Raw genomic sequence first — 27,877 nt, forward strand, 5'->3', positions numbered from 1 at the left:
ATTAACAGAAAACACCAGTAAAGTCTATTAATTTGAAGTCAACATAAGTGTTTCAAGAGTAGTGATATACAATGTCCACAAGTGAAATAAAAAACCACCACATAACTATTCTTGGCAATGGTAGTACTAGGAGTAGCTGTTAGCATGAATGAAGTGCTTCTTATGTTCTAGATTTTCTAAGTACTTCATAGATTCATTGTATCTTCATAACCGTGAGACCAAAAGTGCCATCTTTCTCATTTTCACTATAGCTACTAGGTTTTCATAATTAATTCATTACATTACACTGCATGCTTCTTCTTAGATCTGAATTATTGGAATGATCTTCAAATTAGCTTCCCCATCCTTCCAATTTGCTCTACACATTACCACTAGATTGTTTTTCTTAAATACTGTAACACATGTCACTCCTTTATCAGAAACTCTTCAATGATTGCCTCTCTGGATGGAGTCCAAACACTCAGGTATAGCATTCATTATTGTTAAAATGTGACTCTTACTGATTTTCCATCATTTCTTGCCATCAGCCCTTTTCATGTCTTTGCGCAGTTCAGTTCAGTTCAGTTCAGTCGCTCAGTCGTGTCCGACTCTCCGCAACCCCATGAATCACAGCACACCAGGCCTCCCTGTCCATCACCAACTCCCTGAGTTCACTCAAACTCATGTCCACAGAGTTGGTGATGCCATCCAGCCATCTCATTCTCGGTCGTCCCCTTCTCCTCCCGCCCCCAACCCATTCCAGCATCAGAGTCTTTTCCAGTGAGTCAACTCGTCGCATGAGGTGGCCAAAGTATTGCAGTTTCAGCTTTAGCATCAGTCCTTCCAATGAACACCCAGGATCGATCTCCCTCTATTTAAGCTATACCTCTGGCTGGAATGTGCTGTACATTTTATTATTCTTCCTGTAAGATCCAGGTAGTCCTATGTGCTTCAAAAGCCTCTCTGGACAAATTTAACCTTCTTCTGAACTCTTTACTTTATAATGACCATGACCCTCTTAATCATTGTGCTGAGTGACCCCAAGGCTTCGTGGTGTTATTTGTTTTTCTTTTCCTTGAGTTTATGATCTGTTTTATACCTGGTTGTATCTGCAGTACCTTTTTTAGTTGTTGGTAACTACAATATTATTACACAACAGATCTGCATTCACATTTCAATTAGATAAAACAATTGCTAACAGATTCTCTTAACTTCTGTGAAAAACAGACTATATTTTTATGACTATCATCTTTCTTGCTGACTAAATGACTAAGCTCAGATCTCACAGAAAGACACTAGATCCTTCCACATTCACATATATATAAATAATGAGAGCAAGAGTTGATGTTGAGTTTGTTGCACTCATCTGACCCATTTTAGTTTTTGCTTTAAGAATCCCTGGTTATCTGCTGCTGCTGCTGCTAAGTTGCTTTAGTCGTGTCTGACTCTGTGCGACCCCATAGACAGCAGCCCACCAGTCTCCCCCGTTCCTGGGATTCTCCAGACAAGAACACCGGAGTGGGTTGCCATTTCCTTCTCCAATGCATGAGAGTGAAAAGTGAAAGTGAAGTCGCTCAGTCATATTTGAATCTTAGCGACCCCATGGACTGCAGCCCACCAGGCTCCTCCGTCCATGGGATTTTCCAGGCAAGAGTACCGGAGTGGGTTGCCATTGCCTTCTCTGTGGTTATCTGCGTAACTAATTAAAAAGTGTGGTAACAAGATCTGTGAAAGTACTTTAAGACAGTCTGATCAGAGTGACAAAGGCAGGAAGGAGTAGCTGTTTGCTGGTCTATCTATTGGCGGTTCTCTACCAATGTCCATACCTGCCAGTCAGAAGCTCATACATGAGGATTCCCAGTGACCAATAGTCGGCTGAAATGTCATGGCCTTTGTTCAGGATGATCTCTGGGGCTACATATTCTGGAGTCCCACAAAAAGTCCATGTTTTCTTTCCAAATCCTATTTTCTTTGCAAAGCCAAAATCAACCTTACAAAGAGAGAAACAAGATATTTCAAGCCACTTCTGATTAAGCTTAAAAGTGGAAAAGTTACTTTGTTGAAGTACACTGATGATAATCATAAAATAAAAATGGATGCAAACTATTTTAGTCCTGTCTTCTAAAAGAAGTCACCTCTATATTTCAAACAAACAAAGCCTTCCTGATCAGTTCAGTTTCAACAGGAAAAGTGGAAATCTTAACATAGGATAAAATTCACATCATGAAAATAAAGGCAAACCTTTCTTTGCAGAAATACTTTCCATTTTTCTTTCTTTCATGCCAGTTGAGATTGGGGCATAAACAAATAATTTCTCTTTTACTTGGACATATTTTCCAGATATCTGCTGGATTTAATGAAGTTGATAATTCATTTACTATTAATTGAGAAGCTATTTTTATTGTTGAAGGAACTGAATAACAAACTTATGGAACCAATAGCTCTGTCTTTAGGCAACAGAGATAAAATTGAAATGTAGTCTGCATTGTCCTAGAAAACTTTTGAAGGAGGAGCCTTAAATGCAGAAACCCTATTTTTGCTAAAGCAACTGGTTGAGAATACAAATAATTAATTGCCACTAATTACTTATTAATGGCATATAAATTTCTTTGAAAACCATAGGTTGAATAAAAATTACAAAAACTTAAAAAGTAGAATCTGAGACTGAAAGATGCAAAATCTACAAAAGTTATGCATTTTAAAATAAGAGAACTTCCTTTCTACAGTAAATCTTTAGAGCTCTTGACCAATTTTATTATTAATAATATTATTATTAACATGGACTGGATAACATTGCCTGTAGAGCCCATTTTTTTCACTATAATTGTTGTTATTATTTTAGCTATGCTGGGTCTTTGGTGCAGTGCAGGGGCTCTTCATTGCTGCGTGGGGGCTTTTCTCTAGTTGTGGTGAGCAAGGGCTACTCTCTAGTTGCGATGTGTAGACTTCTTGTTGCAGTACGTTCTGTTGTTGCAGATCATGGTCTCTAGGACACATGGGCTCCAGTAATTGTGCTGCGTGGGCTCAGCTACTTCATGGCATGTGGGATCCTCCTGGACCAGGGATCAACCCGTGTCCCCTGTATCGGGCCTCCCAACCCCTGGACCACCAGGGCAGTCGTATTAGCATTATTCTTAAATCTAAAATAATGATTCTCCATAATACAAATTCCTATTCCCTTTGGATGTCAGAAAGCCAGCTAGAAAAAGGACTTCTAAGAAGCTTTTCTGGGTTGAAGATACATGTGATTAAGCATGATTAAAACCTATTTAAGGGTGTTTTGCCAGGATTTCATTAATTCAAAGCTAGCCAATTTAATTTCTCATAACCCTATTTAACTTGAAAGAATAGTCAGTTGAAAACAGTAATGCTGAAACCTATTTTTAAAAATGTTATATATTAAAAGAAAAATGAGATTGTAATGTTCACAAATGAACACGGCTTCAAAAACTAGTATTTAAAATGCAAGCAGAAACCATATGTGAAACATACTGACCAGTTTGGCATAACCTCGGTGATCTAGGATGAGATTTTCAGGCTTGAGGTCCCTGTAAATGATTCCTTTGGAATGCAGATAGGCAAAAGCTTCTACCACACATGCTGTATAAAATCTGGTTGTAGAATCTTCAAATGACCCCCTGAGATACAGAAAATAGGGAATAAAAAGTATGAAAGAAATTAGTTTGTCTAATAAGTTTTAATTTCTTATTTCACTCTATTCCTATGTCAAAATTTGACCCCAAAGACCAATGTCCTACTCTCCAAATGTCATATGGCTACCACTGCATTGGGTTTTAAAAACCATTTAAGGGTTAAGTTAAAGAATTGTTTGCTCTAACTTCCTGAATATACTGAAGAAGAGGTCAGCCATTTACCATGTTTCATGTTGAATTCCTCCCAACAACCCACTACAATCTCAAAAGGCACAGTTACAGAGAGGTAGGCAGAAGAGAGGCAAATTCTATTTTAGACCCTGTCTACCAAGGGGTGTTTTTTAAAGAAGAGAGTATGAGTGTAGTCATATTTATTCTTAGCTTGCTTTTTGAATCTTTCTAAATAATAACAGATATAATTCCTGAGAAGGTGAATAAAAGTTAATGTTTTCAAAGAACCACTTTGGAAATGAGTTACAATGCTACTGATAAGAGCATATCAATCTAAGTATTCTTCTTATTTTAATATATTTATTTCATTAGTTTGCTGTGCTGGGTCTTAGTTGTGGCATTAGAACTTGCAGTTGCAGCATATGGGATCTAGTTCCCTGACCAGGGATCGAACTTGAGCCCCCGACATTAGGAGCACAGTCACTGGACCACCAGAGAAGTCCCTAAGTATTCTTCTGTTTGAAACTTCTGCCAGGAAGACAGACATTATCTGTTTCCTGTGCTACTGCCTTCTTATTAGAAGGAAAGTGAAAGTGAAAGTCACTCAGTCATGTCTGACTCTTTGCACCCCCACGGACCATGCAGTCCATGGAATTCTCCAGGCCAGAATACTGGAGTGGGTAGCCTTTCCCTTCTCCAGGGGATCTTCCCAATCCAGTGATCAAACCATTGCAGGCGGATTCTTACCAGCTGAGCCACAAGATAGAGCTAAAAGATAAATAGAAGGAAAAAGGTAATTGGAAAGGAATGTTTAAACTCAATTATGGTGTTTAGCAACAAAGCTCTTTGTCTCTCTCTCTGTGTGTGTTTATTTAATGAAATAACAAAAAAGGAAAAATCTTATCATCTAATGTTAACTCCTTGGCTCTAGGGCAAAACTTTTATACTTTACCAGTCCTCATCCCCCCACCATGGAATCCCTTAGAAAGATAAATTGCCTCCCATTCCCCCTTCTTTCTCAAACAGTAGTAAATGCAATTAAATAATTTCATGAAAATTCATGACAGTTAGTGTGAACGTTAGCTCATTAGCTCTTGAGGTGGCTAAGATATAACAGGAGAGCAGGTTTTGGGGAATGTACAAAGTAGGGACCTGGAATTTGCTTTCATGAGAGTCACTGATACCAGTTTGCATTTTGCTCACATTTGTTTCTTTTTCAGTAATGAGTAAATTCTAACAAACTGAAAAGTAGAATATTGCCGCTACTCTGCAAAACTAATCGATCAGTGACTCTAAGGCTAAGGCAGCCGTCTTTCAGCTCATGTTTTAGAAATATGTAGCCTCCTCCAGAAAGTTCTAGTCTTCATTTCAACTACTGATGTCCTCCGAGCTGTCACTGAAATAATTAGCTCTTTCCAAAGGGAATGTCTTTTTTTGAAATACAATTTGAAGCTTAAGTGATATCTACTTCTTAGAATCTTAACTATAATAACTAAGTTCCTAATATCCTTCTACAACAATTCCTGGGTGGAACAATTTGAACTTATAAGGACAATAAAAAGTTTCATTAAGAATGTGAGCATGCTCAGTCGCCTAACTGCATTTATATTAGGAAATGAATGGTAGAGAATATGCTACGATTATCTTTTGACTTGGAGCTATCTTTGCAGAACTAGCACTATATAATCCTGTGTATTGGAAAAGGGATTAGGTGCATTTGTGTTCAGTCATGTCTGACTGTCTGCACCCTTATGGACTGTAGCCCACTAGGCTTCTCTGTCCATGAGATTTCCCAGGCAAGAGTACTGGAGTGGGTTGCCATTTTCTCATCCAGGGGATCTTCCCTAATCAGGGATTGAACCCATGTTTCCTAAGTCTCCTGCATTGCAGGTGAATTCTTTACTGCTTGAGCCATCAGGGAAGCCCTGACACTATATAATCCTGTGTATTGCAAAAGAGATAGAGTAGTATCTAAAAGGTTCTTTCATCTTTGATATGTTTGTCTATCAAGAGCAGCATATTTCTTTGAGATATCATTTGTCTGAATTAAAAGCTCACATAGGAAATAGATGGGGAAACAGTGTCAGACTTTATTTTTTGGGGCTCCAAAATCACTGCGGATGCTGATTGCAGCCATGAAATTAAAAACCACTTACTCCTTGGAAGGAAAGTTAGGACCAACCTAGACAGCATATTCGGAGAAGGCAATGGCAAGCCACTCCAGTACTCTTGCCTAGAAAATCCCATGGATGGAGGAGCCTGGTAGGCTGCAGTCCATGGGGTCGCTAAGGGTCGGACACGACTGAGCGACTTCACTTTCACTTTTCACTTTCACACACTGGAGAAGGAAATGGCAGCCCGCTCCATTGTTCTTGCCTGGAGAATCCCAGGGACGGCGGAGCCTGGTGGGCTTCCGTCTATGGGGTCGCACAGAGTCGGACACGACTGAAGTGACTTAGCAGAAGCAGCAGACAGCATATTAAAAAGCAGAGACATTACTTTGCTAACAAAGGTCCGTCTATTCAAGGCTGTGGTTTTTCCAGTGGTCATGTATGGATGTGAGAGTTGGACTGTGAAGAAAGCTGATCGCCGAATTGATGCTTTTGAACTGTGGTGCTGGAGAAGTCTCTTGAGAGTCCCTTGGACTGCAAGGAGATCCAACCAGTCCATTCTAAAGGAGATCAGTCCTGGGTGTTCATTGGAAGGACTGATGCTAAAGCTGAAACTCCAATACTTTGGCCACCTCATGCAAAGAGTTGACTCACTGGAAAAGACTCTGATGCTGGGAGGGATTGGGGGCAGGAGGGAGAAGGAGATGACTGGATGGCATCACTGACTCAATGGAGGTGAGTTTGAGTGACTCCGGGAGTTGATGATGGACAGGGAGGCCTGGTGTGCTGCGATTCGTGGGGTCGCAAAGAGTCGGACATGACAGAGTGAACTGAACTGAACTGAACTGATGTGTAGCTGATTAACATACAGCTTTAAACAGAGTGCTGTATACAACCTCAATCCCTTCTCAATGGAGAGCACTGCAAAGAAAAATCCAAACAAAAACAGTACATGGAATCGGACTTTGTCTTTTTTTCACATTACATGCCTTATTTTGATAAGAAAATTGATTACTTCCATGTAATAGGACTGTCTAATTGTGGTATGGGTGGGTCTTTTCCAAAGCCTACAACTCTTGCTTCCTATTAGAAGAGTTACCTCTGCTGTTGCAATGCTGAGCAACAGATATGTTTCCCTTAATATTCAATTGTTAATAAACCAGAACCAAAGACCAAAGTATAAAGAGAGAATCCACTTAATGAAAGATCAACTTCTCATGGCATCTCTGCTGAATGACATCCATATTTAGCAGAAAGACAAAACAATCTCACTACAAACTCAGATTCATCAGAGGAGGTGATAGGTGAGGAATGTGAACTCTGAAGCAAAGTCCTGGACTGAAATCTGAGTTCCACTTACTGTTTAATCTTAAACAACTAACCATGCCTCTCTGGGTCTTAGTGTTGTCATGTTCAAAATGAGGCTAATAACAGAAATTCTCTCTTTGGGTTGTTGTGAAGGTACAGAAAATTTGCAGTGCGTATTAAAATAAGTGCCTGGCACACATCTGATACTCTGTAAATAGTCGCTATTATTGTATGTGTCTGAAGGACTCCCCTGGTAGCTCAGATGGTAGACAATCTGCCTTCAATGTGGGAGGCCCAGGTTTGATCCCTGGGTCGGGAAGATCCCCTGGAGAAGGGAATGGCAGCCAAAAAACTCTTCTTTAGTGTCACCAGTGTCTTAATCTAGGAAAAGTGACTGATACAGGACAGTCTTTTGGGGATGGGAGTGGGGAGTTTTCAACTCTGCTGCTGCTGCTAAGTCACTTCAGTCGTGTCTGACTCTGTGTGACCCCACAGATGGGAGCCCACCAGGCTCCCCCATCCCTGGGATTCTCCAGGCAAGAACACTGGAGTGGGTTGCCATTTCCTTCTCCAATGTGTGAAAGTGAAAAGTGAAAGTGAAGTCGCTCAGTCGTGTCCGACCCTTAGCGACCCCATGGACTGCAGCCTATCAGGCTCCTCCATCCATGGGATTTTCTAGGCAACAGTACTAGATTATCACTATTATTGAAACATTTGCTGTTTCTCACTATAAGGGCTCTAGAAAGCTGGTTTCTAGTTCTTCAGATCTGGATTGAGTGTCTCATATATATATATTTGCAACTGATTTTAAAAATTAAATAAAAATTGTCTCAAATCCATTTTCATGTTATGTGACAAGTCAATATAATATATACACACAAAATGTTTACCAGAAACAGTTTCATCACTAAACATTTAATGTAGGAATCTGAATTTTAAAATACACTTTTGGAAAGCAATCAAAAAGCATAGCATTAGGCTGATTCACAATGAAAAATTACTATTAGAATTGGAAATGACAGTTTAAATTTGATTTAAAACAAAAATGAAAGCTTGTTTTACCAACAGAAAGTTGCTTAAAGAAATAAATCATTGCCCTATAGAGCTCTCTGAAATAATAAATTATGCCTTGACAGTTGGGTCATTTCAATTAACAAGTAAGGAATAGGCTCTTATATCCTCTGTGGGAGTGACTAGGTATTTTATCTTAGCTAGATGGCAGTAAGTAACAACAATTTGATGCAGGCAATTCAAGGGTTATGTACACTTATTAATATACTTAAAATTTTATCATGGTGTTTAATCAGCTTGTCATAAACCAAGTCCTGAAATGGCAGGATGAAAAAGACAAAGCATCTCTTACTGAAGAATAAGTTCCTTCTTTTCATTAGTGAGTATATAAACCTGAAGCATCATGCTACAGGTTTATTGCCAATTGTTAAATTAGGGAGGCTAAATTATAATGCAAATACTCATTTCCTTAAAAATAATTTCATCCACACTAAGAAATGACACATTTCTACCTAATGGGTCATATAAGATGGAATTCAAGCAATCTCCTTCCATAAAGTAGCTGAAAAAAAGGAGACTGTATATAGAAAGTTATTTGCTGGCTTATAAAACATATCCAGGAAGAGTGAAGACCAGGAGTGAGATGTGAAAATTATGGCTTCTTAATTATTTAATATATTCTATGGTAGCTCAGCTGCTAAAGATTCCACCTGTGATGCAGGAGATCCCGTTTCGATTCTTGGGTTGGGAAGATCCCCCGGAGAAAGAAAAGGCTACCCACTCCAGTATTCTGGCCTGGAGAATTCCATGGACGCTATAGTCCATGGGGTCTCAAAGAGTCAGACACAACTGAGCGACTTTCACTTTCATAGGAAAAATGAACATATACTTTTAAAAAATTCTAATAGTTTATTATATTTATATTCATTATATTATAATATATATTAACTACTAATATTAATATGTAACATATAAATACTAATGCTATATAATATATCCTAGAAGGAAATGGCAACCCACTCCAGTGTTCTTGCCTGGAGAATCCCAGGGACGGGGGAGCCTGGTGGGCTTCTGTCTATGGGGTCACACAGAGTCGGACACGACTGAAGTGACTTAGCAGCAGCAGCAGCAACATAAGTATATATATTTACCATATTAACCACTTACATTTTTAAGAAAGTTGCAAGGGTTGCAATTCTGTAACTGTTATAGAGGAGAAGTGAATACAGTTTGCACCAATCTATTCCAAATCATGGAAAAGAATTTATGGGGAAAAGTCATAAACTAGAAGATAAAACATGAGAGCTAATGAAGGATAAACTAGGGAGATAACTGCAAGAATTAACCTTTCAGTGCCATAGTTCATATTTCAAAGATGAGAAAATATTTAACAGTCCTCAAAACCTGTTTGTAAATACGGTATCAATTCTTACTTCTTGACAATAAAAAACAGCCCAGTCTTCTTTTTCTATGCTGATGAGAAGAAAGAGTGAGAATCAAGCAATGGTCAGCTCAGCTGGGAGGTAAAAGAAGGAGGATGTCATTGCTATTAGAGACTTCCTGAGCTAAATCCCTGAGGCTCAGGGGTCACACAAGCCTTTCTTCAGAGTAACCTAACTGACCAGTACATTTCCTTTATGCTTTCAGAATAGCTTCTGCCTTACTACTTCTTACTGGGACAGGAGAGGTAAATTAAACAAATTGAACAATATGGTTTGTTTTGAATACAGACATTTTATATACACTGTGACTAGTAACATAGTTTTCCTTTTCTCTTGTTTTTTTTTTTTTTCTAACAATTAATGTTTAGGATTTTCTGCCCCAGTTTAAATGAGGAATGAGAAAGCTAGTCTGTGACAACATTAATTGGAGCCTGGATGTCCAAAAGTCTATTGTTCCTCCAGCAATTTCTTGAATAGGAAAAAAAAAAATCTCTTGAATAAAATTAATAAGGCTACCAACATATATAAGAAAGTAAGTTGGCAGAGGACAGTGACTCTGAGATTATTTTATATGTGTTAGCTCCATTGCTTTTAATGTCTGAATCTTTAGGAAACATCAGGTAACCGCTGTTTCTCCAGAGCACGCCTCCTTGAGGAGCATTTACTACACTGGGGAGACTTAGCAACTTGTTCCCCAAACCCAAGGATGATAAAAGGGAGGACAAAGGAAAGGTTCAAAAAGCAGCCTGGTAGAGGTAGAGAAAGGATCATCGCTGATCTTCTCCCTCAGTCCTCTCCTCCCAAGATAAGTGAAAGTGAAGTGAAAGTTGCTCAGTACTTTGTGATGCCAGGGGCTATACAGTCTATGGAAGTCTTCAGGCAAGAATACTGGAGGGTTGCCATGCCCTCCTCCAGGGAATCTTCCCAACCCAGGGATCAAACCCAGGTCTCCCGCATTGCAGGCAGATTCTTTACCCGCTGAGCCAGCAGGCAGATAAGCTACTTCTTAATAGCATTCCTTTGCTACCCTGATAGATCAAAAATACATCTCACTTGTAAGCCTTGGCTAGCATTATGTACCTAAAAAATGCAGAATCAAAGTAAGTAAGGAGAAGTATCAAATATTTTATTGCAAAAAAAAAGTTGAACGTTGATGCCTATGCATCTTTCAGTGGACTTTAGGTTAACATTTATTTTTTTAATTATTAAAAAAATGTTTATTGTTGTATCTTCTTAAAGAAATTAGTAGAAGTTTAAGATGGTTGTTCCTCTGCCTAAGTGACTTATTATTGCTTTAATATTTACTTCTACCTGTAAATCTCCTATTCTAATTAGAATAAAGTAGGGAAGAGATTTTAAATACTTCAGTGGATTGAAAGGTCAGGTCAAAAATAAGATAGTAGAAGCACATTAGGATAGACCAGATATTAACTCACAAATCAGAATATTAACTTTGTGCAATAACCTGTAAGTTATGTGGCATGGGACCACATTTATTTGATTTATCATTTTATCCCTGGTCTCTATCACAATGCCTGTAATCTGTACCCAAATATTAACAGTCATGTAATAATTTGCTGTGATATAATAGCTCAGTACAGATGCTTAACCCTTTCCCCTCATGCCAAAATGATATATTCCCTAATAGTTTATTTATCTTGAATTTAAGAAAATATTTGTGTAATAAGACACAATGAGGTAAAAAGAAATCCATCTGACATATACAAGTAAGGCAACGGGAATAAAAGACCTGAAAGGGCACAAAGACAGGAAGGTACCACAAGGATACAATTAGGAATGAGACTTTAATGCAATAGTTTATAAAGAACTAGCTGTTCTATTTGGGGATGTCTACAAAATGACAAATTGTCAAAAACATAACATGGCTTTCTGGCAACATCAGGGCTGTCTATCCCTGAGTCTGAAAGATGTTACCTGATGAAGGAGAGTCTGTGGGGTGAGACTGTAACAAATAAAGAGATGTCTAAAGATGAATGTTCAAAGGAGCAAAGATGCCTTTTGAATGATCATTCACAGAAAATATGCTGTTTTTTTTTAAGTAAACATTTAAGGTTGGTAATAATCTCCCAGGACATTTTATAGATTATTTTTTAAAGACTCTTAGTTACATAAATAGGAATTAGAAAACTAATTTTGCATTATTAAGAGAAACAGGCAGTAACTAGACCAACTTTACTTGTCCTGAAAGGGCAAAAAGGAGTAAATCTAAGTTAGATTGGTCAGATGAAATACTGTTTATAAGTGGATTCATTTTCTTCCCAAGATCAGGTATGGAATGAAAAGGATGGCTGGAAATTCTGTTAATTTTGAAACCAAAGAATGAAAAGAAAGTGGAGTCTCTCAGTTGTGTCCGACTCTTTGCAACCCTATGGACTGCAGCCGGTCAGGCTCCTCCGTCCATGGGATTTTCCAGGCAAGAGTACTGGAGTGGGTTGCCATTTCCTTCTCCAGGGGATCTTCCCAACCCAGGGATTGAACCTGGGTCTCCCGCATTGCAGGCAGACGCTTTACCATCTGAGCCACCAGAGAAACCAAGGAGAAGTGTAAAAGTAAAGAAAAAAGTTACTTTGGAAAAAATTCTTATCTGGAGAATGAGTAGAACAATTCAATGACTGTTAATCCAGATTGCAACTATAAAATAACTTTAATTCTCTTCATCATTAACAGCAATGAAGTGAATTCTAGGCATACAGTTGTCTGATTACGATAGTCACGCTAAACTAAGGCCTCTGTATGTACCTTGACAGGTACCATTTTTAAGATGGACTAATCCTGTATCATCGGTTACAAATCTGAAACAGTAAGTCTCGTATTCACATTAAATCATATGTGTATAGTGGCCAACTATGGTGTGGCCCATAGTTACTTTACATTTTGAAACAGAAGCATATATAAAATGTAAATATGTCTTTTATAATAATTCACTCTCCTTACAAAACCATCACCATCAACTACATTTTCAAAGACATGATAGAAATTTCTCAAAACTTACCGATCCCTGAGAATGGTCCAGAGCTCTCCACCTAGACAAGCTTCCATCAACATATACAAATATTTGCTGTCCTTAAATGTTCTGTATAATCTGTGAATTGCAAACAGAAAAACAAGAATTATAAACATTACTGTTTTGTAAAAGCATGTAAATATTTTTCATTGCCCAGATTATAGTCTTACTCTTGATTTGCTACACTTGAAATTTTATTAAAAGAATGAGAAAGATCTAAATTCATAAAGAGGAAAAAGGAGGTTATGTTTATGATTTACACAGTGTAGGGCGTAGACTCTCCTTTGAAATCTGTTATGTTCAGTTGCTTTAGTCATTGCTGACTCTGCAATCCTTTGGACTGTAGCCTGGCAGGCTCCTCTGTTCAAGCAATTCTCCAGGCAAGAGTACTGGAGTGGGTCACCATGCTCTTCTCCAGGGGATCGTCCCAGCCCAGGGATCAAACCCGTGTCTTCTGCATTGGCAAATTTTCTAATGTCTGAGCCACCAGGAAGTTTAATCCCAATGATTATGGGCCAAGAGGACTTTTTGGGATTCCTCTAATTCCAATTTGGCTAACATTTCAAGCATGGCCTCTTGAGCACTATTTATTGGTCATAAACATGCATAAACATAAACATGGATATAGAGTCATGACACTTTTTTTAAATTTTTTTTAGAGTGATGACACTTTAAAGTACAGATGTGTATGATATTTTGCACTGGTCACTTAAATTCATGTGATACCCTGTTTTCAGCAAGTGCCACTGGCAAATTAACTAGAAAATCTGCATATATTAAAATAAAATCCCACTGCCGTCTTATGAGTGCTCTCAAAATACTGAGATGGAACAGTCATTTCATTTTTTAAAATCTTCAAAAAATATTGAAATAAAGAATATTCAAGGTAAAATAGTTTGATTTTTGGTATTAATAATTTGTCTTTCAAGTACCAGAGGTCTATGTAGGTTTCCAGAATAACTGAGGATAAAAATGGAACATTAGGAAGTCTGATTTTTCCTTTAAGAAACACATGTTTGTTTGTTTGTTTGTTTTTCAGAATCTGATTCTCACTTTTAAAAAGTCAATATTTTAGTGCTTTCTTATTTAGTGAAAACTTTCTTAAAATCTGATTTAAAAATATGTTTCTTTGTGTGAATCGAAAGTGCAAAGTGGTTGCTTTTCCACTTGGAATGGGGGACCTGAACCCTTGGGCAGGATCCTTGTTGTTGTTCAGTAGCTAAGTTGTGTCTGATGCCAGGCCTCCCTGTTCATCACCAACTCCCAGAGCTTGCTCAAACTCATGTCCATTGTGTCAGTGATGCCATCCAACCATCTCATCGTCTGTTGCCCCCTTCTCCTCCTGCCCTCAATCTTTCCCAGCATCAGGGTCTTCTCCAGTGAGTCAGCTCTTCACATCAGGTGGCCAAAGTATTGAGGCTCCCGCCTCAGTCCTTCCAATGAATATTCAGGACTGCCTTTAGGATTGACTGTTTGTATCTCCTTGCAGTCCAAGGGACCCTCAAGAGTCTTCTCCAGCACCACAGTTTGAAAGTATCAGTTCTTTGGTGTTCAGCCTTCTTTATGGTCCTTACCTCACTATGAAGTCAGAATGAGCCCCCTGCATGATCTGCTTCTCCGAGCGGATGTGTTCCTGCTGTCTTGTGTCCACGATGTGGCGTTTCTTGAGAATCTTCATTGCAAAGGTTTTGGATTCTTCACTTTTTAACTGGACCTTAAAGAAAGTCAGAAGGGAGTAAGTGAGAAAAAAAAAAATCTACAGAGTTAATAAACAATGCATTCTTAGCTCCAAATTAACAGGAGCATGGAGCATTGAAATGACACCTTGCCCAGTCTCATTGGAGCAGGTCTCATTGGAGCAGGAAGAGCAGGTCTTCCACTGGACCTGATACATTTTCACCAACTGGATCCCCAATTAGTTTTGTGCCCACTGGGATTAGAAGAGGGCAAGTGTATTTGATTCTCTTTGTATTATTTCATGTCATTTCATATTATGTGTTTGAGTATACTTTACCATTTTTCTCCTTGAATCAGAAAAGTAGAAATAAAAACTAATTTCTTCTCCAATTTTATTACTTCCAGTGAGTTTTGAAAAAGTAGGGCCATATGGTCCTATATGATTTTCCTCTTTAGTTCTAGTCCACAAACATTTCTAGAGTTATTTAATTCAGTGACAGACCCTTGTCTCTGCTGAGACTGAAAATTTATGTACTGTTACTTCTTTTTATCTCAGTTTTTCCCTTCTCTCCAGTTAAAGAAAAAAGAGATGGTAATAAGATTTTTTTTGTTTTTCAAAAGATTTTGGAAACTGCTTTGTCTTCTCAAAATAAGTATGATGGCTTTAATCCTCTCTGACCTTAAACTTTACTCCATGGTTATACTAACTGGGAGACCTAAGCTGAGCCTTGGTGTCCCCAGTGCTTCCAAGCCTCTGTTGCAGCCCCTCTTGGCTCTTGGTGACTCTGGAGGGGCTTGGGTTCTCCAGATGCCCTTCCAAATATAGGTGCTAGTCTGTGTTCACTGTTTTACAAAGAATTCAACAAGGTGACTTGTAAGGAGGAGAGAGAGCAGATCTAATCACCTAATATAAGTTATCATCTAGTGCTCTCAGGCCAAAGAATCCTCAAGATAATACCAAACGGGCCACGTTTTTCTGAACTAATGAAAGCACTAGAGAAATCAACTGAAGTATGGCTGCCCCCTTTTTAGCTGTGAATTGCTTACAGCTTTAGCTGTAAGAATGGTGAAGGTTTTAATTGTCTTATTCACGTACACGTGGATAGACTGAATTCAACTGAGAAGACATTAACGTGGCAAGGTCTTTAGAAGAAAACACGAAGACATTTCAGATAAAGAGGCTTCAGTTTGCTGCCAGCATTTGAGAAACTATGACAGGTTAGAAGGGAAAATGGATATTTGAAAATGCCTTAAACAGCTAAAGGCCCTCTATGCTGTTTGTGATACTTGTTGAGATGATAGATTAGTGTGACACAAATGAACTCAGTTATAGTTCATAGTAAAATACAAAATGTGAAAATTCACTTCTAAAAGAAATTTGGACAGAGAAGAAAAATGACATGAAAAATGAGCTGTGTCAGAATACTAACATTCACATGGATGGACCTAGAGATTGTTACAGTAAAGTCAGTCAGAGAAAGAGAAATGTCACATAATATCCCTTATGTGCAGAATCTGAAAAGATATGATACAAATGAACTTATTTATAAAACAGAAACAGAATCATAGACTTAGAGAACCAACTTATGGTTGCTGGGGGAATGAGAGGGGAATGGATAGTTAGGGAGCTTGGGATGGACGTGTACACACTGCTGTATTTATAATGGACAGCCAACAAGGACCTACTGTATAGTACAGGGAACTCTGCTCAATGTTAGTGTTAGGATGGGAGGGGCTTTTGGGGTAGAATGAATACATGTGTATGTATAGTTGCGTCACTCTGCTGTGTGCCTGAAACTATCACAATATTGTTAATTGGCTATACTACAATATAAAATAACAAGTTTAAAAAGAGTATTAACATTCAGAGAAGAAATTTGATCATATTCCCTCTTTAGAGTCTTACCCAGATAAATGTGAAAAGTAGGTCACACAATGTAACAATTACTCTCTCTAGAGATGTTAACATTTTAACTTGTATATAGGTTAGGAGGAAAGAACTCTGGCTTTAGGGTGACAGGTTTGGACTTCAACCCTACCTCCACTTAAGGTCTCTCTCTCTCTTGTCTTCTTGGGCAGCTGAGTAACTTCTCTGAGACCCAGTTCTGGTTGAGGATAACACCACGTATTGTATGGAGTTAATTGTGACCTTACATGAGAAAGTACCACCATATGGGCATTCGTTGTTTCTCTACATGTATCTTGGGTAGATCACATGTTATGCTTAAAACAAAGTTAGATCATGTCACTTCTGTGCTCAAACACTACAGTTGCTTCCCAGCTCACTCATGATAAAGACAAAGCTGTCACAGAAGCCTACAAGGCCCTGCTTCATTTGAACTCCTGCTCCCTGTGAGCCTCACTCCCGCCTTGGGGTCACTGTGTTCAGGTCACACTGGATACCTTGCAGCTCCTTGAGCACAATAAGCAAGCTCTTACCTCAGGCCATTTGCCCATGCCTGCCTAAATATTCTCCCACAGTTATCCTCCGGGCTTGCTGCTCAGTTTCCTAAATTCTCTGTTCAAACGTTTCTTTACTCAGAAAGTCTCTCCTCACACCAGTCTACATAAAAGAGCAACCAGCCACTTCTCCCTTCCCTTTTGTAGTGTTCTATATAGCTCTATCACAAGCTATATTTATTCTGTATTCATCACAACAAATATTTATTCTGATTACTTGTTTAGTATCTGTCTCCTTTCACTATTCTGTAAGCAACCCAAGATAGGAGTTTTTGTTCACTGTGCCTGACATAGAATAAATGCTCATGAAGTATTTGTTGACTAAGTGAATCAAAGAAAGAATGAAATAAGCCATGATGACTTATCACTGACAAAGCCACAAGAGAGCTGGTACCTTATCACCATACTGTGTATCTCTGAGCTTAACAGGATAAATCAAGGGAACTTACAAATGACAAGTATATAGCATTTACTCTTTTTCTTCTTTCCAAAACTGCCCTTATGCATAAGAAGGAAGAAAAGATTTCTGTATGCTGATCCGGCATAGAAAACATACATACCAAATATCTATATAACTCAGCTCTGAATTTTCAGTTTTTATGCTGACAACATGGTTTCTTAACCTTCATTTTCCCTTGAATGATTAAGATGTGGTATTATTCCCAGCCACACAGCCTGCTACATTAATAACATCATCTCTAGGATGTCAACTGAATTTTGGGGACAGTTGTCCATCTGCATCTAAATACAAAATATATTTATGAAGGGTCAAATAGAAATCTGTTCACTCTCACCTGTATGATAAGTGAAAATAATGACTCTGGGCACAGAAAAAATTTTAAAGTCTCTTTTAAATCAGAATAGCTATTTATTCTGACTGTCTCAAAGGATTCTGATACGGTGGAATCCACTCTATTAGGATTCCATGAGTGCGAAGACCTTGAGAAGTTGTGTACTGTAGGATAACAACCTATTCAAGTTCAGGCTGAACCACACTCAGTCAGTCAGTCAGTTCAGTCGCTCAGTCGTGTCCGACTCTTTGCGACCCCATGAATCACAGCACGCCAGGACTCCCTGTCCATCACCAACTCCCGGAGTTCACTCAAACTCATCTCCATCGAGTTGGTGATGCCATCCATCCATCTCATTCTCTGTCGTCCCTGTCTCCTCATCCTTAAAGAACATACCTTATTTTTATTTCAACACAAACTCTCAGAGTAAGTTACAGCAATTTGTATTAAGTGAGTCTAAACTACTGTGCTTCATTATGAATGTGTTTTCACAAAACTAACCCATGAAAAATTTTAAGGCGAAATTTAGTTTGCTTTTTATTTGTCCTGTTGGCCAAACTAATTAGTGGTGGCTCAGTGATAAAGAATCCACGTGTAATGCAGTCAATGCAGGTTCAACCCCTGGGTCAGGAAGATCCCCTGGAGAAGGAAATGGCAACCCATTCCAGTATTTTTGCCTGGGAAATCCCATGAACAGAGAAGCCTGGCGGGCTATAGTCCATGGAGTCATGAAGAGTTGGAAACGACTTATCAACTAACCCACCACCACCAAATTAGTTATACCAACACCGCTTGTGCCGATTTGAAATAATGATGATAATGATTTTATAGCAGGTCAGCTAGAGATGACAGTGTTGAGTGTGGACAGAGGCAGGCAAAAGAGACGGAAAGGAATGCATATTTTCCTTCTTTTACTCAGGAATCCTTCCCAGCCTGGTTGGTCAAGCATGATTCCCAGGTCTGTCTTTGCAGATCATTCCAATACCATCTAGATGTACAGGCTAATGCACTGGTTGAGAATGTTCATTTTGAAACTTGTCTACCTTTGTTTAAATATCAACTTGTCTTTTTTTTTTTTTTTGATTGTGATCCTGGACACATTTCTAAAACCCTATTTCCTCATCTGTAATATGGTAATAGTTCTTACCTGTGAAGATGAAATAAAAGGGCCTATATATCAAACACAGTGTCTGGAACAGAGAACACATTCAGTTAGTGGCTTTTATTCTTTTGTGCTTCTGAGTTTAATGGTCTCTTCAGGCCAAAGCAATTTTGTCAAAATATGATCCACTGCAGGAATGAAACTTTGAACCAGTTTGTATTCCCAACCCACCTACTTCACTTCTACCCAGTGAATAAGCAGCAGATTGAGAGGTTTTAGGTAAAAGATTGCTGACCCTTGTACCACATTGGTTTCTCTCAAGATTTCTAGAAAGGAAACATGAATTAAAAAATGCTAATACTCAATATCTGTCTTCTGTCTTTTATAAGTAATGCTATGTGCTATATCAGAAATTAAAATTGGCAAAAGTTTCATTTGTGTAAAGTTATTTTAATGTGAATCACTGGGTTGCCATTTGAAGGAATATATACTTGATGCTGGGAAAGATTGGGGGTGGGAGGAGAAGGGGATGACAGAGAGTGAGATGGCTGATGGCATCACTGACTTGATGGACATGAGTTTGAGTGAACTCCGGGAGTTGGTGATGGTCAGGGAGGCCTGGCGTGCTGTGATTCATGGGGTCACAAAGAGTCAGACACGACTGAGCGACTGAACTTAACTGAACTTATACTTGAGCAAGGTGAATCTTAATATGGGAATTTTTGACAAAGATTTTGACACATTCTTAACTATCAGGCTCTATCTGGTACCCAAATGATATGGACCTGAAGATGACAGGCAGTACCACTAGTATTTTAAAGAGCTTTGAAGACACAATTGCTGACTGTATTTAAATATGTGCTTTCTTTTATCTGGGACAAACATTTGCTTTATAAAGGCTTGTCTCCTGCTGGACCTAATTCTTTACAGTTACTAGGAAAGAGGGTTCTGATCAGAGCAAGGTTGATTAGCTCAGTGCAATGACTAGGGGTTGGTCATTAGAATCTACTTGGCCATTCATCTATTGAACCTTTTTATTAACAGTTCATAGTTTATTTAGCACTATCAGTTCAGTTCAGTCGCTCAGTCGTGTTTGACTCTTTGCGACCCCATGAACCACAACACGCCAGGCCTCCCTGTCCATCACCAACTCCTGGAGTTCACTCAAACTCATGTCCATTGAGTCAGTGATGCCATCCAGCCATCTGTCGTCCCCATCTCCTCCCGCCCCTATAGATATCTTTATTTTGGAAGAAAATGGATTTCTGAACTACACTGTAATTAAAATAATTTATTAAATTAAGGTTTGAACTGACAATATCACATAGTCTATTATTATGCAAAATTCCTTTGAAGTAGTTCAAATTACCTTTCCATGCACAACAGGAAAGGGTGGCTTGCTCAGGTAAGCTAATGCTATAGACACAGGTGATGAAGTGTGTTTAGAAAAGCTTACAACAGGGAGAGGTGGGCAAGATGGCAGAGCAGGGAGACCATGAACTCATATCCTCTCACAGACACAGCAAATTTACAGCTGCTTACAGAGCTACCATCTATGAGAGTGACCTGAAGACTAGCAGAAAAGATTTTCCACAACTAAAGACAGAAAGATGGAATTGCCATGAAACAAGAAGGAGAGGCAGAAACACAATACTGTCAGGACCCACACCCTTGGATCTGCAACTCACAAATAAGAGAAATATTACAATCACAGAAGTCCTCTTCAAGGAACAAGGGGTCAAATCTCATATTGGTCTCCCTGGCCTGTGGGTCCTACATCTAAAATATGAGTCCCTATAACATCTCGCTTTGAAAACCAGCGAGGTTTGCGTTAGGGAGAGCAGGAGGGCTTTTTTTCACTCTTAAGTAGCATGTACAAAAATCTCACACACTTTAAGTCCCAGAAGTTTGCAAGGAGCCTGGATCAGAACTACTTACTAATCTCTGAGAGCCTCTGGAGAGGCAGGGGGGCAATAGGAGCACCCTTGGTGCCATTTTAGGGAGCTTGTTCTAACCATGTGGACACAGGCACTGCAAAGTACAACTTCAGAATCCTCTTTCTATCCTATTAGGCTTCCCTGGTGGCTCAGATGGTAAACAATTTGCTTGCAATACAGGATACCCAGGTTCAATTCCTCAGTCAGGAAGATCCCCTGGAGAAGGGAATGGCAACACACTCCAGTATTCTTGCCTGGAAAATCCCATGGACAGAGGAACCTGGCAGGCTACAGTCCATGAGGTCACAGAGTCAGACACAATTGAGCAACTCTATCCTAATAGCGCTGGGTACTTGGCACCAGCCCCAGATATGCCCCTCCAGCCCAAGTCATACAAACAGCTCTGTGGGGACTCAGCCCCACCACTGAACTAAGGAATAAGACCAAACCTCAGGAAAAGAATTAAACAAAGTGTAGATAAGCATTCTACCCAATACAGAGTTCAAGATAATGATCATAAAAATGCATGGATAAACAGAATTTCACCAAAGAATTAGAAAATATAAAGAAGAACCAAACAGATCTGAAGAACATGGTAAGTGAAGTAAAAAGTACACTAGAATGATCAACAGTAGATTAGATGATAAGTGAAGTGAAGTGAAAGTCACTCAGTCATGTCCGATTCTTTGCGACCCCATGGACTATACAGTCCATGGAATTCTTCAAGCCAGAATACTGGGGTGGGTAGCCTTGTAGCCTTTCCCTTCTCCAGGGAATCTTCCCAACCCAGGGATCAAATCCAGGTCTCCCACATTACAGGCGGATTCTTTACCAACTGAACCACAAGGGAAGCCCAGAGGAATAGATAAGTGATCTTATCTAAGTAATGGAAATCACACAAGCTGAACAGAAAAATGAAAAAAGGATTAAAAAAAAAAATAAAGATAGTTTGAGGCCTCTTAGACAATACTGTGTGTACTAACATTAAAGAGAAAAATACATTTCTGAGTCCATTCTACCAGGTCAGCATCACCCTGGTACCAAAATAAGATAAAGGTAACATTAAAAAAAAAAATTACAGGCCAAATCACTGGTGAATATAGATGTAAAAACCCTCAACAAAATGTTAGCAAACCAAACTCAACAAAACATTAAAATGATCATAAGCCATGATCAAATGGGATTTACAGCAGGGAATGCAAGGATGGTTAATATCTGCAAATCAATTAATATGATACACTACATTAACAGATTGAGAAATAAAATATCTCAATAGACACAAAAAATCTTCTGACAAAATTCTACATTGATTCATGATTAAAACTCTCAACAAAGTGGGTATTGAGGGAAAATGCCTCAATATATAAACATGACATATCCACAGCTAACATGATATTCAACAGTGAAAAGCTAAAAGTATTTTCCTTAAGATTAAGAACAATATAAGGATGCCCACTCTCATCACTTTTATTAAACATAGTACTGAAAGTCCTAACTATAGTAGTCAGGGCAGAAAAGAAATAAAAGGAATCCAAATTGGAAAGAAGCAGTAAAACTGTTACTATTTACAGATGGCATGATATTATATATAGAAAATCTTAAAGATATCACTCCCCCCCAAAAAAAAACCATATTAAAACGATAAGTGAATTTGGTAAACTTTTACAATACAAAATTAATATACAGGAATCTACTGCATTTCTATAAACTATCAATGAACTATCAGAAAGGAATTAAAACAATCCCATCGATAACTGTATCAAAAGACTAAAATACCTAGGAATCTAATCCAAGAGGTACAAGAGTTGTATCCTGAAAACTAGAAGACCTTAATGAAAGAAATAGAAGAAAATAAAAACAGAAAGCTATTTCATGCTCATGAAATGGAAGAATCAATATTGTTAAAAGGAATATGCTACTCAAGGCTCATCTACAGATTCAATGCAATCCCTAACAAAAAGCGTTTTTCACAGGAATAATAATTCTAAAATTTGTCTGGAAACACAAAAGACCCTGAGCAGCCAAGGCAATCTTGAGAAAGAAGAACAAACTTACAAGTATAATGCCCCTTAATTTCAAACTATTCTGTGAAGCTACAGTAATCAAAAAAGTAGGTATTGGCACAAAAACAGACAAAGATCAATGGAACAGAATATAATGCCCAGAAATTAACCCAGACTTGTATGGTCAGTTGATTTATAACAGTGGAAGCAAGGATACAGTGTCGCACATGACTGAAGTGACTTAGCAGCAGCAGCAAGCAAGGATATGTCAATACATGAGGAAAAAAAGTCTTTCCAATAAATGGTGCTGGAGAAACTAAACAGCTACATGCAAAAGAAATTGACTACTTTCTCATACCATATACAAAAAATAAACTCAAAATGGATTAAAGACTTAATTGTAGGTCCTAAAACAATAAACTTGGAGAAGAAAAACATAGGCAGTAGGCTCTCTGACATCAGTATTAGTAATACATTTTTCAAAATGTCTCCTCAGGGAATGGAAACAAAAGCAAAAAAATAAACAAATGGGCTACACAAAAATAAAAATCTTTTGCATGGTGAAGGAAACTGTCAACAAAACAAAAAGGCAACCTATAGAATGGGAGAAATATTTGCAAGTAATATGTACAATAAGGAGTTAATATCAAAAATATACATGGAAACCATACAACTCAACATAAAAAACCCCAAACAATCCAATTTAAAAAATGGGCAGAGGAACTGAATAGACATTTGTCCAAAGAAGACATACAGATGGCCAAGAGATACTTGAAAAGATGCTCAACATCATCAATCATCAAAAGGAGATGCAAACCAAAACCACAGTGAGAATTTGCCTCATACATGTGAGAATGACTATCATCAAAGATACCATAAACAACAAATGCTGGGGAGGATGTGGAGAAAAGGGAACCCTCCTTGGTAGCATTATAAATTGGTATGTGTGTGCTCAGTCACTCAGTCATGTCTGACTCTGCAGCTCCATGAACCTCCTGCCCAGCTCCTCTGTCATGGAATTCCCCAGGCAAGAATATTGGAGTGTGCTGTCATTCCTTACTCCAAGGGATCTTCCCAACCCAGGGATTGACCCTCATCTCTTGAATCTCCTACATTGGCAGGCAGATTCTTTACCACTAGTGCCATTGGTATAGGCAATTTCAATTACCCAATTTTTACAGATTCCTATTAAAAGTGAAAAATAGAACTGCCATATGATTCAGCAATTTTACTTCCAGGAATTTGCTCAAAACACCCAAAACACTAATTCCAAAAGATACATGCATTCCCATGTTCATGGCAGCGTTATTAGCCATAATAAAAAAAAAATAGCCAAGATATGGAAGCAACCTAAGTGCCCATCAATAGACAAATGGATAAAGAAGATGTGGTGTGTGTTTTATATAAAATATTAGCTATAAAAATGAAATCTTGCCATTTGCAACAACATGGACAGATCTAGAGGGTAGTATGCCAAGTGAAATAAGTCAGACTAAAATAGAAATGCTATAATATCTTACTTATATGTGGAATCTAAAAGCAAAACAAACTAAACAAAAAAGACTCATAGATACAGAGAACAAATGTGTGGTTGCCAGAGTGGAAGGAGGTGGGGGTCATAAAATAAGGGAAGGGGATTTAAGAGGTACAAACATTCAGTTATAGAATAAGCCAAGGGGATGTACTATATAGCATAAGGAACATGGTGATATAATATTGTAATAACTGTAGGGGGACAGATGATTACTAGATTTATTGTGATCATTTCATAATGTATGCAAATATCAAATCACTATGTAGTATACCTGAAACTAATATTATATGCCAACTATATTTCAAGAAAAGCTTACAGGAAACCTGGATTCTAGTCTTGGATCTGTTAGTAATAGGTTTATGATTAGTCATATAACCTTACTGGGCCTCAGGCCACCTCTCAGAACATGAAGGGCTAAACTAAATTACATCCAAAGGTTCTGGAAAATTCTGTGACTTCGAAATTTGACATAATATACATTTTAAAAGCATATTAATTAAATTTAACCTTATGGAAACAGTCCAACAAACTTGTGGTGGTAGCTTGGGCCAAAGGATAAAGGAAGGATTTCCCAAGTAACAAAAAGGTAGCTTAAGGAAACGTGATGATTCACTCAAGGTGTGACCCTGCATTTACAGTACAAGCATATTCTGTTGGGAGGTGGAAGTTTCATTTATTCTGTTCTCTCAACCACAGCACCTGAAGGAGATCTCCTTATTTGTTGTATTTTCTGTGTTACTAATTTTCAACGGCTAAGCACTGGCTATCCCAAGTGGCTCAGTGGTAAAGAATTTGTCTGCCAATGCAGGAGATGCATGTTCAATCCCTGGGTTGGGAAGATCCCCTGGAGGAGAGAATGGGGCTCACTCCAGTATTCTTGCCCAGAAGACCCCATGGACAGAGCAGCCTGGTGGGTTCCTCTACAGTCCATGGGGTCACAGAGTCAGTACACAACTTAGTGACTGAGCATGCACACACTGGATGAAATAGCAGTAGCTCTCCCAAGAAGAGCATTAAAACAGGCCCCAAGGCATAAAGGAAATCTAGGCAGAGTCATCCTACTTGTAATAGCTGCTGCTGCTGCTAAGTCACTTCAGTCGTGTCCGACTCTGTGCGACCCCATAGACGGCAGCCCACCAGGCTCCCCCGTCCCTGGGATTCTCCAGGCAGGAACACTGGAGTGGTAATAGCTGGACAACAGCAAAATAGAAATGACATATATTTTCTCTAAACAAAATAGCACAGGATTTAATCAGGCAATCCATGTTACATGGGATGGCATAAAATCATTTCTTTATTTTTGACAGTTTTTAAACTGGGAAGAAATAGTTTTCTAAATAATCCAAGATTTAAGTAGCTATGGTCTGATTCTAAGATTTAAGTAGCCCGTATTTACTTCAAATTGAGGTAATTTATGGAATTCATGATAAGGTCTATAATAAAAAGAAAAATTCTATAAGTGAAGATGGAAGGAAGGAAGAGGGGGAAGCAAGGAAAGGAGGGAGGGAAGGCTGTTTGGGTCCTCTTCTATAAGATAAACTGAGCCAAACTGGGGTGCAGGGGAATATGCTTTCTCTATTCCAGTTACAGTTCGCAACCGGCTTCACAAAAAGAGGCAAAAGACACATAATAAAAGTTTTAATAGCTGAGTAAATGAGTACACCAACTATGAGACCCTCGAGACATGCCTAAGCCCTAGGTTGTTCTGTCTCCATCATTTTCCAGTATTCCCTTATTGCCAGATATCCCTTCACAGCTTGAGATATTGACCTCAAACTGACCTATGAGATACTGACTTCAAACTCTGTGTTCAGCAAACAACTTAAACAGCTCTATTCTGTAGCAACTGGGTACAGTAACAAAGCTGAAGCAGGGTAAAAAGGAGACATAAAATCACCATAAAATTCAAAAAGAAGAAAAACATGAGGATGTTATGTATTAAACACGTTTATTTAGATCTACAAAGAACTAGACTTACATTGAATAATTATACATTTAGAAAATAAAAGCTTTTTAGTGTAAAACACAGTTTTAGCATAAGAAAACATGTAATAAAAAGGCTAATCTTTAGAGAGAGAGTAAATTAGCAGTTGCTGGAACTGAGAGTAGGAATGGAGAGTATTTGCAAATGGGCCACAATGGTTCTTATTAAAGTGGTGGAAATGTTCTAAAATTCGATTATGGTGGTGATTGTGCAATTTTGTGGTGAATAGATTATACCTCAACAAAGTTTTTAAGGAATTTTAAAAAGAAAAGGCCCCCCAAATATGTGTATCTATATTTCCTAGTTTTTTTCTTTATTAATTGTGTGACAGTTATGTTTTTAATCTACATTTTAAGGAACTGCATGTCAGAAATGCTTTTCTTTCTATGCTTATTTTAGCTCTTCAATAAAAGCTCCCCAATTAGTCAAAACTATCATTCACTTTTACTCTAGTTTTGGGAAACTATTAACATTTTTAAAAATAGTTTAATCTTTTTAATGACTTCCCTATTTTATGACTTTTCTTTTAAGCCCTAAATTCAAAGAAGTTGTGTCCAAGTAAAGGTTGGATTGTGGATCAATTAAGCAAAATGTACATACCTATCACAAAGTTCTTAAAACTTTTCTAGTCAAAATAATATGTATTTGCTGGGTAATGTCTTATTATTTTAATAATATACAAACTACAATCATACCCAAGTTCATGTAATCTGGAGCCTCATTTTCCTCACTTAAGAGAATAAAACCACATTAGTTTATAGTTGCATATATTGGAAGACCAAATCAGATGGTGTATGTGAAAATACTTTGAAAATTAAAAAGTGCTATGTAAGAATCGTTATCATTATTACCATGAATTCCAAGATATGTGGGAATGCTAATTAAAAGGGATAATTTTTCTCCTGATAGCTCAGTTGGTAAAGAATCTGCCGGCAACGTGGGAGACCCTGGTTGGATTCCTGGGTCAGGAAGATCTCCTGGAGAAGGGATAGGCTACCCACTCCAGTATTATTGGGTTTCCCTTGTGGCTCAGCTGGTAATGAATCCCCCCACAATGCGGGAGACCTGGGTTCGATCCCAGGGTTGGGAAGATCCCCTGGAGAAGGCAAAGCCTAACCACTCCAGTATTCTGGCCTGGAGAATTCCATGGACTGTATAGACTATGGGGTCACAGAGAGTTAGACATGACTGAGCAACTTTCACTTTCACTATAAATAGTATTTTGCTACTATAATTCATAATTAAATCTGTTTTTAAGTTACTTGTTCCTACCATCTGAATAAAAAGGAATAGGAAAAATTTATCTGTCTGAATTTAAGGAAGTTTGTCTTTCAACAGAGAAAGAAAAAGCAATGTTACTGCTGTGACTCAAATAACATTTCTGGACATGAAATACTGCTGCTGCTAAGTCGCTTCAGTTGTGTCCGACTCTGAAATACTAATGTGCCCAAATATTCAGGAAGAAATGACTGACTGCATTAGTGAAAGAAAGTTAAATTTTTTAAGGGCACAGAATGCTTCTATTCTACAAAGTAGTTTTGGACTGTACTCCTCAACATTTCCTAACCAAAAAGAAAAAAAAAGATAACTTTTGTGAGAATTACATTTCACTGTGTAAAATTACTATCAAGTTCAGGAAACATTAAGCATAATCTTAATTAAAAACTTGTCTGATTTCACACTGCTGTT

General features: G+C 38.3%; 1 protein-coding gene across 5 annotated transcripts in view; it reads right to left on the minus strand.

Annotated features, from left to right (window-relative positions):
* PRKG1 (protein kinase cGMP-dependent 1) overlaps positions 1–27,877 on the minus strand; it is a 1,472,222-nt gene that overhangs the window by 13,832 nt on the left and 1,430,513 nt on the right. For all 5 annotated transcript variants that reach the window (XM_055425188.2, XM_055425187.2, XM_055425186.2 and 2 more), the window contains 4 exons: positions 14,275–14,414; positions 12,689–12,778; positions 3,476–3,617; positions 1,806–1,969 (listed from right to left, as the gene is read on the minus strand). In XM_055425188.2, the coding sequence (XP_055281163.1) occupies positions 1,806–1,969; positions 3,476–3,617; positions 12,689–12,778; positions 14,275–14,414 (536 nt within the window). The remainder of the gene's footprint in view (positions 1–1,805; positions 1,970–3,475; positions 3,618–12,688; positions 12,779–14,274; positions 14,415–27,877) is intronic.

The sequence above is a fragment of the Moschus berezovskii genome, chromosome 12 (genome assembly GCF_049115385.1).
Source record: "Moschus berezovskii isolate FMDL1 chromosome 12, NW_MosBer_1.0, whole genome shotgun sequence".
Taxonomy (NCBI): domain Eukaryota; kingdom Metazoa; phylum Chordata; class Mammalia; order Artiodactyla; family Moschidae; genus Moschus; species Moschus berezovskii.